The 18,535-nt window shown below is 37.0% G+C and overlaps 1 protein-coding gene across 1 annotated transcript in view; it reads left to right on the top strand.

Moving 5' to 3' along the window:
* The first annotated feature begins 1,500 nt into the window (after positions 1-1,500).
* The window catches only part of dnah9 (dynein, axonemal, heavy chain 9), a 228,899-nt gene continuing 211,864 nt past the window's right edge, over positions 1,501-18,535 (top strand). The window contains exons 1-9 of the mRNA XM_015392821.1: positions 1,501-1,854; positions 5,473-5,669; positions 5,763-5,921; positions 6,885-7,015; positions 7,095-7,306; positions 13,967-14,191; positions 14,295-14,462; positions 14,863-14,979; positions 15,075-15,225. Of these exons, the coding sequence (XP_015248307.1) occupies positions 1,501-1,854; positions 5,473-5,669; positions 5,763-5,921; positions 6,885-7,015; positions 7,095-7,306; positions 13,967-14,191; positions 14,295-14,462; positions 14,863-14,979; positions 15,075-15,225 (1,714 nt within the window). The remainder of the gene's footprint in view (positions 1,855-5,472; positions 5,670-5,762; positions 5,922-6,884; positions 7,016-7,094; positions 7,307-13,966; positions 14,192-14,294; positions 14,463-14,862; positions 14,980-15,074; positions 15,226-18,535) is intronic.

The raw sequence follows: 18,535 nt of genomic DNA, 5'->3' as shown, positions 1-18,535 counted from the left end.
GTTTTTTTTACATACATTTTTTATTTATCTTTGTTATTTGGGCTTGTTTGAACCCAGTTAGAATAAAAATGAAACATCATATTTCAATGTTATTCAGTTTTAGAGAAAAATTATGTCCACATATGTGGACTCATGTTCCCAAGCTCCATAAAACACAATTAAGTCAACTTTGGATAAAAGAGTGAAAAAACTCTTTATTTCCACCTTAAACACAGCAGTTTTTTTTTTTTTCTGAGTGCTTAAGATGATATATAGATAACAGATACACATATTTTTTAAATATGTTTTGATTATCAAAGGGTAAAAACAACATAAGAAACATTAGTTTTTTGGCTGTTTGAACCGTTACATCTAACAGATAATAATGTTTGCCTGTAAGAAAGTATACAATAAAAATCCAAAGCATTTCCAACTGTTACTATTGTATCAACTTACTACTGTGAAAATTATAATGAACATAAATAAACAAAATGAAGAAAAAAAGTCTTTTGGACATTCACAGTTACAGTATGGCACATGAAACTATCCATTTCTAATGTAACAATAAGGATATGTGAAAGGCAACAATCATTGTAGGTACAACTACATACCTTTAGAAATCACTGCCATTACCTATGCATGAAAGGCTAAGTAACAGTTGGTAACACAGTGTAATTATACCAACTGAGAAAATGTTACTGCACATGGAAGTGGTGCACCTCAAAGTAAAGATTGCATCACGTTCACAGGAGAGTCCTGTAAACCTGTTGCAGACCACAAAGGACTTGAGTCTGGGGTGGGTGTTGAGCATCTAGCAGGAGAACCACAAACAAACTGCAGCAAAAAGATTGAAAAATGTGACATTTTTTTTCTATTTCTATTTTCTAAACACCCAGAGCTGATGATAGTCTAGATTATTTTAATGATTAAGTCTCTAAACCACCTAATGTTACCCAGCACTTCATGCACTACTTGTGTCGCTCTATTACCTTTCATTCATAAAAAAAATAATTTGAAAGCTGTGAGTGTAAAGTGAAAAATGTTCAAAGCATTATAGTAAGATTCCTCACTCCCCTCTGAAATCTAACAAAAAATAGTTTACCTATTAGTTTACCTAAACGTAAGGAATTTATAATCTCTCTCTTTAAAGTTATTAAAAAACATTTGTATCATCCCAAAAAATTTCAGTATATGTTCACTGAGAGATACACTCATTTAGCATACAGTGTTGGAACATGAAGGCCCTTTAACACCTGAACTGTGTTTGGTGGCCAGTGGCCACACTATGATCCCAACTTTCAATCACACTCTAACAATATCCTGACAGAGAACAATAGCTATCATTCAGCATTCAGACAGCAGGAAATGTGTCCTTGTCTTGGGTCAGGTCAGGGGGGGGCAGACCTGTCCCCTTAGCAACGGCCTGACTATGGCAAACACAGCGTTGCCATGGAAGCAAAGACACAAATCAGTTCAGGCACTCACTGGTGCCCAACTGGGACAGCAGAGAAACCTACGGATATGGAGAAGTCAACTGCTTCTGAAGACAAAAGACTGGATTTCATAGCCGACTGCGTGCTGAGAACTCTTAAACTGAAGCCGGATAAATGGGAAAAATGCATGTCTGATGAGGACAACAGACAAGTTATACAGAACTTCTTGGACAGATCAGAGCAGAGGACTCTGGTGGTATCCATGACCACAGCTGGACTGTTGGAGCCCACAGCCTCCTTCACTGCCAGCCATAAAAACAAGGCAGTGTATTTTATGAAGAAAGACAAAGCTCCACTGAGCCCAAAGTCCATCAAAGAGAGCTTGGTCTACGGAGACTTGACTTCTGCTCCACTGGACCAGTTTTCTGCTCTAGTTGGGGAGGTAAGCAGCAGTGCAGTATAAACTCTTGGCTCAGTATATACAGATGAATTTCTTTCTCATCCATTATGAGGCAGTATCTGTGATTACAAAGGCATACAATTAAACAGATAGATAATTCCCAGGTTTATTCACTCAATATCCACCAGCTTTACACTACAGAATTTAGTAGACAGCATTTTAAATGAAGCTGATTTAAATTATTGCACTGTTTGGAGAGAGCAGGCATTTCTGCTTCTTAAATAAGCCAACATATTCATTTGAATTCATTATGAAAATATAATTGCTGATCTGTTTAAAATATGTATTTTAAGTAGATTCTATCTACATTCAGTTTGCATAATATCATACTTAGTAGTAATTTGCCATCTTCCTTTTCTTGGGTGAAATGATTTACCCAATCATTTCTTTTTTCAAATCAAGGCAGTGAAACTAATTTAAGTTTATAAATACATTTCGGGAATAATCTTTGGAGTCAATTTGAAAAACTGACTGTTTAGTGTAAACGATCATGTATATTTAGTAATAATCCATAAACTGGAAATCACTAAAACATGACTGTTGCTGTTTACAGTGAAGTAAGTTGTACGTTACGGTGACCAGATGCCCCCGATTTCCAGGGACATTCCCCATTTTGAACCACCTGGGGACAACTGTTTAGTGAATGAGGGGGGAAATGTTGTTTGTAGAATGTTATTATGGTACTGTAAAAAGAGCATGTGAGCATGCTTCATGCAGAAACAGCTGTTACCTAGCTGGTTGGTAGCTGTTAACTTATAGATGAGGGGCAGATCCACTTTAAAAACAGATGAGGAAGAAGTGAAAGTTATTTTTTATCACAACCAGTTGCAGCTGATGGTTCATGCCTAGCTTAAAAAAAAATAATAATAATAACCTTTGATGTGTTTTGTTTTACTAAAGATGAGGTCGGAAATGAAATATGAACCAAGCTAATCAACAAAAAGTAAGACAGACCATTGGCTGCAGCTGGAACGGATAAATCGACTCAGATGATATAATTCAGGTTTTCTGGTGGTTCTCCAGAACTGATTGGTGACCTTTAGTTTATATCTTTGGATAGTTATTGAATTAAAATTAATTATTAATTGAATTAAAAATGTATTATTATTTAATTAAAAACTCTACTTATTTATTGTAAGTAGAGTTCTAAGTTGTTTTGCTGTTGACTTCCAGGTGTAGGTCTCCTTTTCTACCACTTGTTTTGGGTATATGAAAGTTCCTCATTATAAAAATTACCCTATGCAGTAAAGGGAAAACTGAATGAGAGAAGATCTGCATGATCTGAGAATGATGGAGGAAGAGAAAGTGATTATTCTTTTTAGTATTTATTCAGATGAGATAAGAATAAAAATAATCATAATCATAATATGTATGACCAGATTAAACCGGTTTTACAACAAAATCTGTTGTAACACCGGTGCAATTTATAGTAATCTGTTTTCGTAATTCCATCATATACTGTGACCAAAAGCGCTGTAACGGAGTCTCCTCACAAGTCTGCTATCTACTAACCCTAACTTCACTAGATTCATACCTAAACCCAAAGAAGTCTATGGTGAGATACATGTAGCATCTCTTTGGGTCACAACATATGACGGTTAACAGGTGTGTGAAATCACCCGGAAAAAGAACATCCTTCAACTTTAACTATTAACTTGGAAGTTTTCATGTTTTACATGCTAATGTGTTTGGAAGGGATTTTGATTTTATTATTTTCCTGTTTTAAATTAGTGTAAGATTGATAGAAGAGGGAGAAAATTAGAAGACTGATAGAAAGAAGACTAAATCAGAGGAAAATAGGAACACTGATGGAAAGATCAGTTAAAGAGAACAGAAGAAAATCTACTTAGAAGAGTTAAACAGAGAGCAGGCAAAAGACAGAAGAGAGCGAGAAAAAAAAGATGGAGAGGGAAGAAGACAGAGAAGACTGAAATACCAAATGGCACTAATAAACACTATCAATTCATTAATTTTAATAATTTTACTAACAGTATGGAGAGACACATTCATTGACGCTTGATTTTTGTGGTCTAAATATTGATAAATATGCAAAAATATATAAAAGCATCACTGTCCCATTTCTTAATTTAATTTTGATGATATCTATTTCTTTATATGAGCTGGAAATGTCCCAGATAACAGAAATCTGGTTAGCTTACTTTACGTGCTTTGGTTCTGTTGTGGTGATAAATAGAGACAAATACACAAAAGTTAGAATAATTAGGGAGAAGTACCTGAAAGCCGAAAAATACTTCAAACCAGGTATTTACATACTACTGTATGTATAAAAAATTCTTTCTCTCTCTGACACTAAATTAGACTAAAGTTTGATTGTTAGGCTGGTAAATATGGCTCATTTCACCAAATAGAGCTGTGAGTTGGTTTTCTTTGGCATGCCTTTTAAGCTCTTTATACAGTACATATTTCACTAAATAGGTGTCCCCGTTGTGAAGAAGTTAGTCTTCGACAATAACATAAGGACCCGTGTTTAAATTCTGATTGAGTGATGGAGGGTATCTGATGTAAAAGTCTGTGAGCAAGCTGTAATGACTTGCGGTGATGCCCTCTAAAAATCAGAGTAGCTGAAAGGAAACAAACACTCATATTTTTAAGATCCAGGCTTTCTGATGGCCACTTCAAAGGATAACAAAGCCCTTTGTAACTAATGTATGATTTAAAGACAAATTCAAGGTCCTAGCTGCAGTCTTGTGATACAGCTTTAATATTTCCTTATAATGTTGTTTGAACGTGATGCAATCTTTACTTTGAGGTGCACCAGTTCCACGTGCTGTAACATTTTCTCAGTTGGTATAATTACAATGTATTACCAATCCCAGCCATGTCACAGGACATAGAATCAAACTATATAGATGGATAATTGCATTGTTTTTCAAATTAATTTACAGATATATCTTCAGGAATCTAGAAGTATTATTCAAAGAAAGGGCTGCATGCAACTAATGATTATTTTGCAAATTGATTAATAAACCAATTATATTTTTGATTATTAGATTTATGATAATTAGATAGCCAAAGGTTCCTTAAAAAAGACCTTTTACAAATTTAAACCAGGATAAACTCAAACTTGAGGAGTTGTGGATAGAGCATGTTGACAGATTAAATTTTTCTTATCTTACTTTTAAAATTTTTTTTGCTATAATGACCACTCTAAGTGGGTTGCTCTGTCAGCTAAAGGCATTTTTTAGAGTCTCAAGTTAACGATTAATCGATTATTAAATAATTTGACAATTATTTAAATACCAGAATAATATGGATTAATAACGGTCATAATTTGGGTCTTTTGGTGCAATTTATAGTAAGCTGATGTCGTAATTCCACTTTATGCATCCGAGAATTTTATTAGATTAATAGAAAATGAATCAACAATATCTGTAATGTAATAGCCATTTGGCATATCCAAATAAGTTTAGTGTAGTGTATGTAAATATCTGTGTCTTTAGCTAATGATGGATAGAGCAAAGATCAATTAAGGTAGTGCAGTATAAATATATAGTTAGTGCTTTTTAATGATTTTCTAAAAGGTCTAAAAGTCCAATATCAAGATCTAACCCTTCAACCCTTTTTCCAACACTTCTCTAGGCTGTGGATTTACTGCTCTCCAAGTGGAAGAACCACATTAAATGGCCTCAAGATGTTTCCCTGGACATTAGGCGCCATGTCCAATCTCTCTTGACCAGCGTGTTAGTTGTGTCAGGCCAAGTCCAAGGCAAAACTGTGCTTATCTTCCCTGCAGAGTTAGAGAAAGTGGAACAAAGTGCCCTCGAGACAATCCAAAGGTACGTAGGGAGCAGTGGCACACAGAAATGATATCAAGGCATCATTTGTCATTTGTGTACATTGTAAAATGGTTTACCTGATCCAAATCACAGTGGGGGAAGAGTGGATAATGGCATCATCCACTCCGTGGAGTCTATGGTGATTGAGTGGAGCCATCAGATCTGCCATGTCCTACAGAAAGACTCCTCTGAGGCTTTGGTTGTGGGGGGAAATCCTACACCTCAAACGGAGCTTCTCTTCTGGAAAAACAGGTCAGCACCTTCATCATTAACGAACCCCAGTAGCTAGCAGCACCGTTTGGTAACCTCTGCTTTGTGTGTCAGAGCCCTGCACGTCCCTGCAGGGTTAATGCTGAATTATTTTGTCAGCTCTAGCTGCCGCTGCTAAATTATCAGATTTCAGAACAACTGTGCTGTGGAGTGAAAAATTGAATTTTTGGTTTAGCGCTGCTTTTATTTCTTCTGCTGTAGGAATTATGCTTCCATGGCAGAATTATCGCTAAATTACAGCAAACTGCACTGCAGGTATTAGATATTACAGTAATGAACAAAAGCAAGCTGTGGCACAACAGAATGAGATACCTGGATAAAAAAAGACATGCAAGCTATTAAAAGGTAGACATAGAGCAGTTAGAGATTCCATCTGCCTTCTTCTTACCTTCACTCAGATAGTATTTTAATAATGTTTTCTTGGGTTTGCAGTTGTGGCACACTCTATATCCAGATAAAGAGCTTTGAACTGTTGGAAGCTTAGTGAACAGGACTGAATACACATGTTGGACAAATTTTACAAGTTTTCCTTTTTTAGGAATTTGAGAAACTTGCCTATTTTGCCTTAGCCTATAATCATTTACTGTTGTTTTTTTTTAATTAAGCACAATCCTTTTTAAATAGATCAGACTTTGTTTTTTGTTATATAACAATAAATCCATGGTTATGAATTATCCTTCAAAACGCTGTACTTTAATTTTTCATATAATTTACAAATGAAACATTATCTATAGAAACATTATGTATTATGTATAGTGTAATTTTTTTATTATTACCTGAGCTACTAAAAAGATTTAATCATTAGTTCAAAAGTAAGTGGTTACTATAAAATTCTGTTTTCTGGGAGATATCTACAGAGATTCTTAGAAATAATCACTCAGATTGATCCTGTTTTTTGGGGGGGAAATATGTTTTAAATGTTTTTGTGTTTTCCTCACCTGTAAGATATGCAGATTTGGAGAGCATCCGCTCTCAATTGAACTCCTGTAAAGTGAAAAAGATGGAGATGTTGCTGGAGGCTGTGGAAAGCAGCTATTACCCTGCTTTTATTAACATACAAAAGGACGTCCTTGCAGGTAAAATTATTGCTTCATCTACGAGGATAAGTTTGTGTTTACATGCAGTAAGTAAAACTAGCTGTTTAATATTTGGCAGCTTTGGAGGAAGCAGATGACATTTGCAGCTATTTGAAACCACTGCAACATGTGCTTGAGGACCTTGAGAACAAGGAGTTCCCTGATATCAAAGGTCCAATTAAAGCTTTTATGCATACATTGTGCCTAATGTTGGCCAACTCCAGACACTACAACACCCCAGGACGCCTTGCTGCGCTGCTTCAGGAGACCTGCAACCTTCTCATACAACAGGTAAACTCATTCATCTCTCATTATTTATATCTGTGTGTGTTTATCACACATGTTGCAAGGTTATTAATTTTGCAGTATCTCTGTACTGTAAGCAATCGGTAAAACACAGTTTTCTTTCCTGGGTTAATAAAAAAGCAACTATCTTTGGGTGGAGCATTTTTATGAAGGCTGTTCAGTAGGCTATATTTCTATGAGCAAAAGCAGAGTGAATCTGTATACATGTTATTTAAAACTAAATATATTACCTTTGAAAACACATTTCACTGAATTGAAACAGAATCTATTTGCTTTAAAATCCATTTGGTTGTATGGACAATTTGATTTGTTGATTTAAATTTCAGTTCTATAATTCAGTTTCAGATACAAAATTTAGATTATTTGTATCAGACTTCAGAATCATTAGCCTGAGAATAATAAAACAGATTCACCAATTTCTAAAGAACTAGAGGTCAACATCCACGAGGCTGATAGACGTCATTAATAATGTCAAACAACCATGTAAAAGAAAGATTATAAAAAGCGTGAAGAATTTGGGCTGTCTGTAACAATGATGCTACCTGTGGCAATTAGTTAACTTAGCATAGCCGACTGTTGGCTGTTCTGTCTCCCTGGTGAATAAATGGTTCATACAAGCCTCATACAAGCTCCACTGCTGCAGCTCAAAATATGGTTAAAAAAGGGAATTAAACAAATGTCTGTCATTAGTCTGCGACTAAAGGACCTGGATAACTGGTAAAAAAAAAAAATCTGAAATTGAATTATGGAACTTACACTCGTTGTCTTCAACATGTCCTGGTATTGGCTGCAGTGGCAACCATTTCAGGGGAGACTCCCAAACTTCCCTCTCCCAAAACACTTGCTCCAGCTCCCCTCTGGTGAGCCTGAGGCAATCCAGGGCCGACAAAATCCCTGCAGCATATCCTGAGCTATCCCTTGGACATTCTTCCAGTAAGACATGTTGAGTCCTCTAAAGGAGAATTGGCCCTACACCAAACCTGTCCTGGATGGCCAAGATACTCATACTATTTCAATAGAGTGGCTCGACACCCTGTCGAAAAAGCTTGAATCTGGGATAGTTTGTATCCATGATTAATTTATTTTGGTCATGATTGGCCTGATTTAACGACCATAGGTGAACGTTAGACTGTAAGCCAACTGGTAAATCTAAAGCTATGCCTTTAGACTTACCCTGGGCTAAAATTAAACAATGTACAGCTGCGGTGTGGGTACTGGAAGGAAATAAGATCAATACAGTATATATGTACAGTCACATTAGTCACAGTGCAAATCAGGTCCACTTACTTAGACCATGCAGCTCAAATAAATGTTTAAGCAAGAAGGAGTTTGGCCGGATGCAGCAGCAATCTTCCTCTCAGAGTTCCAAAGTGTGAGTGACCTTTTTTCAGCATGCCCACTGCATGCAGCTGCTCAGCAACACCATTGCATTCAGTGTGAGTCTGGTGTTAATTCTCTTATTATTCCATTATCCCATATTATAGTAACATCTGCATTGATCTGCTCTTGATCTCTAGCTTCATTCTACCCTTACACATACATAGAACCCCTAGGTACTTGCTCTCCACTTTAGGCAAGAACTCGCCTCTGAATTGAAGAGGGCATGGCACCTATTCCTGGTGGAGACCCAAGACTCTGGAATTCAAGGAACTGATCTTCATCCCAGCTGCTTCCCTCTCAGAAATAAGCATTGACAAATCTGCAGTGAAGGTGGGCGTTGGATACGTTTCTGACCGAGGGTTCCCCAAACATTCCTAGGAGATCCCATACAGTATACTGTACCCTCTTGAGCATGCTGAGTCTCTCTGGAGTTATCATCTTCAAATCACCACCATGTGGTGATTGGTGGACAGCTCCACCCCCCTCCTATCCAAGAAATGCTGCTGAAACTCAGTAGACATTACTACTAAGCCAATCATAAACATTTGGCCTAGGGTGTCGTGGTGCCAAGTGCGCTGATGTACCTCCTTATGCTTAAACATGGTCTACATTAGGGACAAGCCATGACTTGCACAGAAGTCCAATAATAAAATACTACTCAGTTTAGTAGCTGGGGTTCCGATCACGCTCTTCCAAGTGTCAATGTTATTTCCAATATGGACGTTAAAGCCGCCCGCAAAATGATGGAATTACCAACCCTGCCAGGGAAGTTCTGAAAACCTGGCCCTCCATACAGCTACTGTGCACATTAGCCAAAACAACAGTCAGGCACTTCCCACTAGATGAGGGCACAGCTATGTGACCTTCTCATTTAGTGAGATGAACTAGAACAGGCATCCCCAAACTCGGTCCACAAGGCCCCCTGTCTGCCAGGATTTAGAGGTTTCCTTGCTCCAGCACAGCTGATTTTAATTGAAAGCTGATTAGCTTTTGGTCTACTGCAATCATTATAACCAGCTGTGCTGAAGCAGAGAAACCTCTAAAACCTGCAGGACAGGGGGCCTTGAGGACCGAGTTTGGGGATGCCTGAACTAGAACATGGGACAGCTAAGGTTGGGGGGGGAGACAAGCAGACCACCAGCCCTCTGCCTCTCCCTTCAGGCCACTCCTGCACAGAAGAGAGTCCAGACTCTCTCATGGAGCTAGTTTACAGAGCCTGGCCTATACTTAGTGCCAAACTATTTCTAGCTTTATTTTTCCATCTTTTGCACAAGCTCAGACCCCTTTCCCGCAGCAGGATTACAGTTTATGCCTCCAGAGTCATTTTTTGGCATGGATCAGGTCTCCAAGGCCTCCACCTCTGACTCCTGCCCAATCCTTTTTGCACCAGCCCCTCATAGTTCCCCCTGCAGGTCATAAGCCGACTCAGGGCATGGCCAGGTCAGATCCCTCCACAACCCTAGGTCTGTCTCTAAAGTAAGTTTCCAGATCTGCCTTATAGGTTGACGTCACTTGCCTCAATTTCTTTGTCAAGGTAAGAGCTTTTTGAACCACTCTTTTTCAGACACATCAACAAAGGCCTTATTGCCTTGGATGACTCTACCAGGGGCATTTAAATCTCCAGCAACAAAGCCTCCTGTATCGACTGAGTACTAAAAACCATCAGACATGTTAAGTGGGCAGTTCAGTTATGGAGCTGAGAGTAAAAATAGACAAATACAATACATTAAAATTACATTCAGTTTCAGTTTAGTAAAATGAACTTTCAAAACAATGCAAATTGCATGAATACAGATTTATCCTGAGCAATTCAAATTCAGTTTCTTTTGAGACAAGTTTCTGTCGATGTATTTCTTTGTTGCTCATGTGTTGCAGCTATTTAAAATACAAGTGCTCCCCAAATCATATCAGATTCTCAGAAATCTTCTTCAAGGAAGGTCCTATCAGTCACCAGGTGCAGAGAAAAGCCTAGGACAGAACACACTGCAGGGAGATTTATGTCCTTTGGCAAATAAGCACAGTAAACATGAAGGTTTGAGTTCTGAAAACAGACGGTGTTCTGATGTGTGAAAGCCTCGCTGTTTACACTGTCATTTTGCACTATTTGTATTATTCATCCTAGAGGCAATGTTTACCCCACAAGCAGCATATCAACTGAACTGATAAATGCATTACACCTACATTTTCACATGGAGATCAGCCTCTTATGATCACCATAAAAAAGATAGGTTGCACAAGCTAACAAATCAACAGGGAAAGGGATTTTTAGAATTTCTCACATTAAAACAAAAAAGCCCTACATATTTTATTCAGATTTTATTTCATAAACCAACATAAAGTATTGCAGAATTGTTTAGTTATATGGAAACTGTTGCATGGTTACCCCAGAGCAGCCGCAGAGATTCTCCCTGTGCATGCGTGGGTTCTCTCTGGGTACTCCGGCTTCCTTCCACAGTACAAAAACATGACTGTTAGGTTGTTTGGCTTCTCTAAATTCTCCTTAGGTGTGAGTGTGTGTGTGCATGAATGGTTGGTTGTCCTGTTTGTCTTTGTGTTTCCCTGCGATAGACTGTTGACCTGCCCAGGGTATACCCCGCCTCTCGCCCACTGACAGCTAGAGATAGGCACCAGCACCCCTCGCAGGGATAAGCGAGCAGGGATAAGCGTGACGAAAATGGATGTTAGAACCAGTTGTCAGGATATTAGTACCCCACAATTTTGAGCTTTATGAAACAGAGAGAACAGGAAATCTAACGTTAAAAGGAAGTTCTTTAAAACCCTGCTTTCAGTTTCCCATAAGCATATTGATGTGAAGTGGACATACAAAACAAGATACATCGGAGACTGGTGCATGAGACCAAACTTTAATCTACAGCAGGGTGCAGGGATAACATCTTTTAGTAGGGAAGGGAAACTGGTCAGACAATATGGTAATATAGCTCAAGATTAATACAGAAATCATGGTAGATCTAGAAGGCTGTAACCAACTTCAGAAGGGGGCAGAGGTTCACCATCTAGCACAAGAATGGGATATAAAGCCATACAGACACAGCTAAACAATGATTTTTGGTGTAAGCATATGTACAGTATGTGAATGATCCATTAACCAAGTACATTTTAGTTTGCTTTAATATTTTTTTTTTTACTAAAATGAATATCATGTATAATTTAGCTTTATACGTGAAAATTCTTCAGCACTTCAGAGTTTTAAGATGGAGTATTGCTACAAGAAACTCAGGAAAAAAAGGATTTTTGTCTTGATATTTTTGCAGGAAACCTAGCAGTTGGATCTGGGTATTTCATCTTAGATCTATCCTGCTTTTCAACTGACAGAGCAGAAGGTTCACACAGTCTACTCTGAGACTGCTCTGCTCAAACAGCTGAAGATTTGTTTATGCTCTTTAATGCTTTGCTTTCCAAATGCCAAAGTCACCAGGAGGTTGTCGTCACAGGAGTTCTGAGCACAGTCTCAGTGCTGACAAAGTATTAAGGTCTATGGCTTTTGAAGAAGCAGAGTGTTAGAAGCATTACAGTTTCTTGTGAGACTAAGTCTAAATTCTGTTCACCAAGATGCATTTATGTACTGTGTAGCTGCACTTTAGGAAAACCTGGTTTTATTTAGTTTGATCAAATAAAAAAGTAAATCTAGCAATGTTATTATCCCTTCATGATTGGTTTTTCTGGCATCATCTGGTTTCACACAGATCTTTTTTAATAGGAATGCACTCGTACTAGACCACAACTATATTTGGTTATAGCAATACTCTTTTTGTTGTCAAATTTTAGGCACTGGTAATGAATAGTCAGGTGATAGAGCAGCAGTAGAGGTTAAGCAGGGTAAGAAGGCCCACAGGATTGCTGGCTTTAAAAAGTCATTAAAAGATTTTCAGAGGAACATACAGATTTATTTAAGATTTTATGAAAAATATTTAGAAAAACAGCAAGTAATACTGTATTATTTTTACCTGGGAAGTCAAAGCTTTAAATCAATGACTTCCCAATCCTGATGCTCCTGTTTCTATTTGGAAAAGGGCTAATTAGTACAAAAAACAACATTTTTATCCTGTCTGTGTAATAAATTGAATAAAGAAAACAGCTCTTTCTTTTATTGGTTAGTGGCAGACATATTGGATTTTAAATTTTGGGCTAAAATGCAACTTCTGAGTTAGAACGCCAACTCCATGGGTTGCTTCCGTTCAATTCAACTGCCAGATATTTCTGCCTGATATATTTTTTATTGTATTTGTATCGGCCGGTATACACACGCGTTGGCCGGTGCATTACTACAGCAGCTCCCCAACAGTGTGTTGCGTCCCCTAGGGCTGCCAGAGTAATAATTAAAGCAGGAGTTGTACAAATGAATTGAAAAAATAACTCAGTTTCAGAGTTTATTTATTTATTAATAGCAATAGTAAAATCTGTTGAGAAAACAGTTAAACATAAAATAATTTAATTTCAAAGTTGAACATTTTAGCTATTTAAATTAGATTGTAGTTTATTTGCTATATTTAGTTTGCTGTTGTAGACTTTACTTCAGCTTGTTTAACTGCTGACACATTCTAGCAGTGTTATGAGATTGAGAGGGAGCCAAAACTTTTTTAAAAACAAAATGGGGGCCCAGCAGGAAACGTTTGAATGCATTCAGCAGTCATGCATTGAGATGAAACAAAGGGAAAACTTTGTCGCTCCCTCTATTTCTTATCCTATGCTAATTAGTTCAATTCGTTACTAATTGACTGTTTTCTGTTTTAAGTGAAACTTGTGTAACTTGTTATCATTGTGCAATTGGTATTAGCATCAGTCCTAAAAACCTGCATAGGTCAGTTTCCAGGCTGAGGCTGTCTTCATTATCTGATCTTTACCTGATCAATTGCTGAAGAGACAAGCAAATACAATTTTATATGGCATTAATAAAATACTACAAAAAGAACAGCTTTTATTGTTGAAAAACTAATAAACAGTATTATTTTCTGTTTTCATCAATGTTTTAGAACCCTCAATGCCTATCATGCAGAAACCTAAAATATAAAGTTGCACAACTGCTCTCTATCTGCTATTTTTGTTTTTTTGCTCTGTTAAAAGGTGGCTGAAAGGGTCACATTGTTTCTTCTTGCATTTAGCAAGAAACCTAACATTATATTCATTGTCTAAACACAGTATTGTATTAATGTATTTCCTACAGCTGCTATTGGTGCAAATGTAGGCTACTGCATGCAGAGAGCTTAAGAAAGCCAAGCTAACATGTTATTGGTCTCCAACATCCAGGCTAGGCTGTATCTAGTTCCAGAGGAGGTTCTAAATGGAGAAACTGCTGAGAGTCTTTTAAGGGTCCAGACAAGCCTAGATGTCCTTCAGCTTTTCAAGAACACCTTTGAGGACCAGAGGGCCAATTTGTATCAGAAGTGCAAGAGGAATGGGACCTGGAACATTTCCACAGTCTCAATTTTCTCAAGGCTGGACCAGTTTATCAACAGACTGCAAAACATTAAGGTGAGCATGAAACCAGCAGGATCAGTTGCTGGAACTTATTGAACGAATGAGATTTAATCTTAAACTTGATGGTCTTGGGCTCCCCTTTATTGGTTTAACACAGGAAACGCTGACAACATGTTTGGACCTGATGAAACTTGAGAAACTTGAGATTGGAGGCATCAAAGGAAGAGCCCTTAACCTGCAGATCCAGTCACTTTATCAAGAGTTCTTGGACTCTTACAAGATTTTTACAGAAAAGCCATATGATTGCTTGGACATCACTAATACGGTACGTATAATTATGTGTGCGGGCACAGCTCACATGCATGGTGGGGAATAAAGTGTGTCGTGCATCGAAGGTGACTTTAAGGTCAGCTAATTTCCCCAAAGATTTGGGGGTAAAATGAGACTTATTTGGAATAATCTTCAGTGTGGCCAATGCCCCAGCAACCTAAACACTCAGCTTCTGTGAAAGAAATTGTGTTTCTGTTGCAATGCCGATAAGTTGCAGGCTTCTCTTTTCTCACATTTCGACAGACAATTTATTTTTCTTGTAAGAAGCAATCAGTCTTAGCTGAATAACAGAGTCAGTGAGATGTAAAAAGCAATATGTTATACTGGCTTTGGGTTACTTTGCCCATTGGTATGATGTTTTGGCCAATGTTCCTGCTGATTTATTTGCCTTTCAGGAGTTTGAAGGAGATTTGAGGGACTTTAGGCTTAAGGTGGATGACACAGATCGCCGTCTAGGAGCAATCTTTTGTCAGGCTTTTGATAATGCCTCAGGACTGGAGCACACCTTTAAGGTCTGGTCAAGTAATCGCTCTTTCTTACATGAATAAATCAATTGCCAGACTCTTACCTCAAAGACTTTTTTCTTAAATTTGTTTTATGTTTTCAGGTCCTTGAAAGGTTTGGCAGCCTGGTGGAGCGTCCATTAATTACTGTGGATGCTGCAAGCAGATATCCGTCCCTTTTGTCCATGTTTGACGAAGAGCTAAATTCCTGTAAAGTCATCTACAACAAACAGCTGAAGGCTGCAAAGGAAATGGGTCAGGTTCAGAACAATATCATAGAAATTGTACTGTATGTATTTACCTCAGGTTATGAGATGAATTTCCCAGAAAATATTTATGTTTTAAGACAGTTTCTTTTTGTTGGTAAGATGACTTTTTATATTTTGCTCCAAGTTTCTTAAAAAGGCTGACATGTTGCTAAGAAAATAAGTTTCTGTTCAGTGAGCAATGAGTTTGATTAGAATGCCTTAAGGATATTCTGAAATCTCTTTTTTATTTTAAATAATATTAATTTTATACCTTAGAAGAGCAAAAACCATTGAAAACTTGCTGGCTTTAAATCCATAACACACTTATTGTGCAGTTTCTCAGGCTCCCTTACATGCTGCAGTGCAAATTGATTTCCTAACCGTGTAAAAGTAATTCTCATTCACAACACTTATGTTGTGCTGCTTGTCTCCCAAAAGAAAAGTTCTATTGTCTAAATAAATGCAGAACCTCCTGCAGTCTTTCTTAGAAATAAAGTCCAATAAGTCAGTGTAAATATAGTTGAAAACCACAACAAATCGATAAATACCTCTAATAGAGTTCTTTATCTGGGGATTTTGGTTTCTTCTTTTTTTCTTTGGCCTTTGTTAGTTATTGCAGAAACTAAAATAAAGTTGGTGTCACATTTGATCAATTTAAAACTGTGATTTCTCTAGGGCTAACATTTGTTTTGCCCAGCTTGTTATAGCTCTTCCTCTTTAACAATTGTACATGTACTTAGATGTTTTGATCCTTTATACAACTTGACTTGTTGTCACAAACCTTAATGCACAGGGCTGTTAATAATATAAAAATATAAAAAGTTAAATCCCCAGCAAAGTTAAAATGGGTAAAAAAATATATTGTTCTTTAAAGATTATTTATGTAATGATATTACTAAATAGAAACAAAAACTAATGCAAGTCTGACTTTATGTTAATTAAAACTATCACCTTAGTTTGATAATGAATTAACTTTAAAAAAAGGATTTTTTTTTGCAACAGCTCTGACCAATAGAATCTGTAAACAACTGAAATAATATTTTAAGTTTTTGCTCTATTAAAATATATTAATTAGAGCAGCACATTGCTGATTTATTTGGAGAAATTGAAACCCAGATTAAAAATGAACTCACTGCCATAAATGGTTATAAAGCCAATTGCAATCCTTTGGGACTCCAGGGAAGCTTCTGAACCCCCTTACAGTGCTCTAAATCAAAATTATTCCAAGAGCACATCATCAACTCATCCAGGCAGTCGCAAAAACAGACAAAAGTAACTAAAGGCAGGCCTCGCTTCCCTCAGCTTAGGTCTTTATTTAATAACATGAAAGAAAGAGAAAAGACAAAAATAGCAAATATGCAAGTTTCAAGACAAGAACAATAGAATTGAACTTTATTGTTATGTACAGCGCAGTGAAATTCCCTCTCTGCATTTAACCCATCTCTTTGGGGAGCATTGTGGGGTTAAGGGTCTTGCTCAGAAACCCAGAGTGCAGGGTGTGGGGATCAAACTGGGTACTTGCAACCTTCTCAGAGCACAAGCGCACCGCTCTAACCCACTAGGCCAACTGGATCTATATATGTATGATCTCTAAGCTAAAATATTAAACCATTACAAAGTTGAACAGTAATGTATAGAGGAAACGAAACAACAGAAGTTCCGAAAAATCTTTTACAAATATTAATTTGAAAAGTATGCAGTGCGTTAAATAGTTTTCACAGACCTTCCAGTTCTCCAGTTTCACCTTAGTTTAAACAGAGCATATCTTTAAGGGCCTGGAAATTTGTTCATGAATGAAAAAGAAGAAAAACTGGAACCCAATTTTTTAAAGGAACACAGCAGACAGGTTAGGGTTAAAATGTGGAAGAAGGTTTTACACTTTCTTTAATAGTCGGTCAAGTAAACTAAACATGTAGAGAAGGTACTTTTTTATCAGTAGGATAATTTACAGTATGGTCTAAAACAGAGCTGTATACTAATGTCTTTATTTTGTAAAACGTGTTTGAGTATGGTGTTTTCTGTGTTTTAGAGGCAGAATCTAATGACTCATCTAATGAGAGTTTGGGGCAAACCGGCTCTATATCTTAAAAACACTGATCTTAAAGAAGTAATCTGCCATTTATAAAACCACTATTGAGTCCATTTTCAAACCATTTTCATTTTTTACAGCTCTGGATAGTTTCATATGAAACATGAACAGGATATATGTTAGCTACTGTATTCTGTATAAGGCCAGATTATCTGTTTTATAAATAATTGTAAATATTAGTGCTTAAACTTTTCATTTTGGTTTTACACACTGAATGGCCTTTGTTATACTGACATGGTCAGACCTTTTCTAAAAACATCAATCTATACTCTTTTGTAAATAGGTATGTAATGCAATGTGTCCAAGACACGTGTGTGTAAATAACTCTTTGCAAAGACTATTGTTAATTTGAAGTTAAAGTTGTTTAATGTTAAAGTTTAATGAGTCAGTACACAGTATCAAGACTATGCAAGGTCGTAAGAGGTTAGGGATTTGCTTCAATTGCATTTGTTTCATAGATCACTACAGATTATATGTTATTTCAATAAGATTCTACAAAATATGCCAGAGTGACCTGTCTTCTTTTGATGTAAGAATCATATACCTCCCCTCTACCCCATGTGCTACAAAAAGGCTGCAGCTCTTTTATATAATAGACACCCCTTGAACCTTTCTTTCTTTTACATTTTTCTTAAGAATATTTACCAAAACACTGCAAAAGCTTTGATGTAATTGCATGATTGTGGATTTTTTTAACAGAGGTCCAAATAGGCGTTACATTTCTGTTTTTCATTTCAAAGCAATAAGATTATGTTCTACATTTTAGTATGAAGGTTTTGTGCAAATTCAATATTTGGATGTAGTGAAGTTTGTAAAACCTTGAGTGTCTCATATTGGATCATTTGCAGTGAGAAATCAAGTTTTGACTTTGGCCCACTCAGATTAGATGTTAGTTTCCGAAAATAAAATGTATATTTTTTGCTTCAAAACCCCCTTAAAAAAATAATCTATTGGGGATCTATTGTCATGACTGAAGGTGTGAGAAGGACCCAAGTACAGACATTAAAGTCACTTAAGTCTCATTAGTACTATACAAGTCTTACAAACACAAATATGGAGACTAGCAAAATGGTGATGCATAAAGACGACAGGACATAATTTATGGATGGAGAAACAAGCGGATGTGACAGTGAACAGGAGACCTGCTGAACAAAAGAGTGGGGCACTAACCTATAAGAAATCAGGTTTTTAAATACTGAGGCAGTGGTGGAAGTTTCCATAAAATGTA

Source organism: Cyprinodon variegatus, unplaced genomic scaffold, assembly GCF_000732505.1.
Source record: "Cyprinodon variegatus isolate N-32 unplaced genomic scaffold, C_variegatus-1.0 Scaffold608, whole genome shotgun sequence".
Taxonomy (NCBI): Eukaryota; Metazoa; Chordata; class Actinopteri; order Cyprinodontiformes; family Cyprinodontidae; genus Cyprinodon; species Cyprinodon variegatus.
This window is presented reverse-complemented; position numbering and strand designations above follow the sequence as displayed.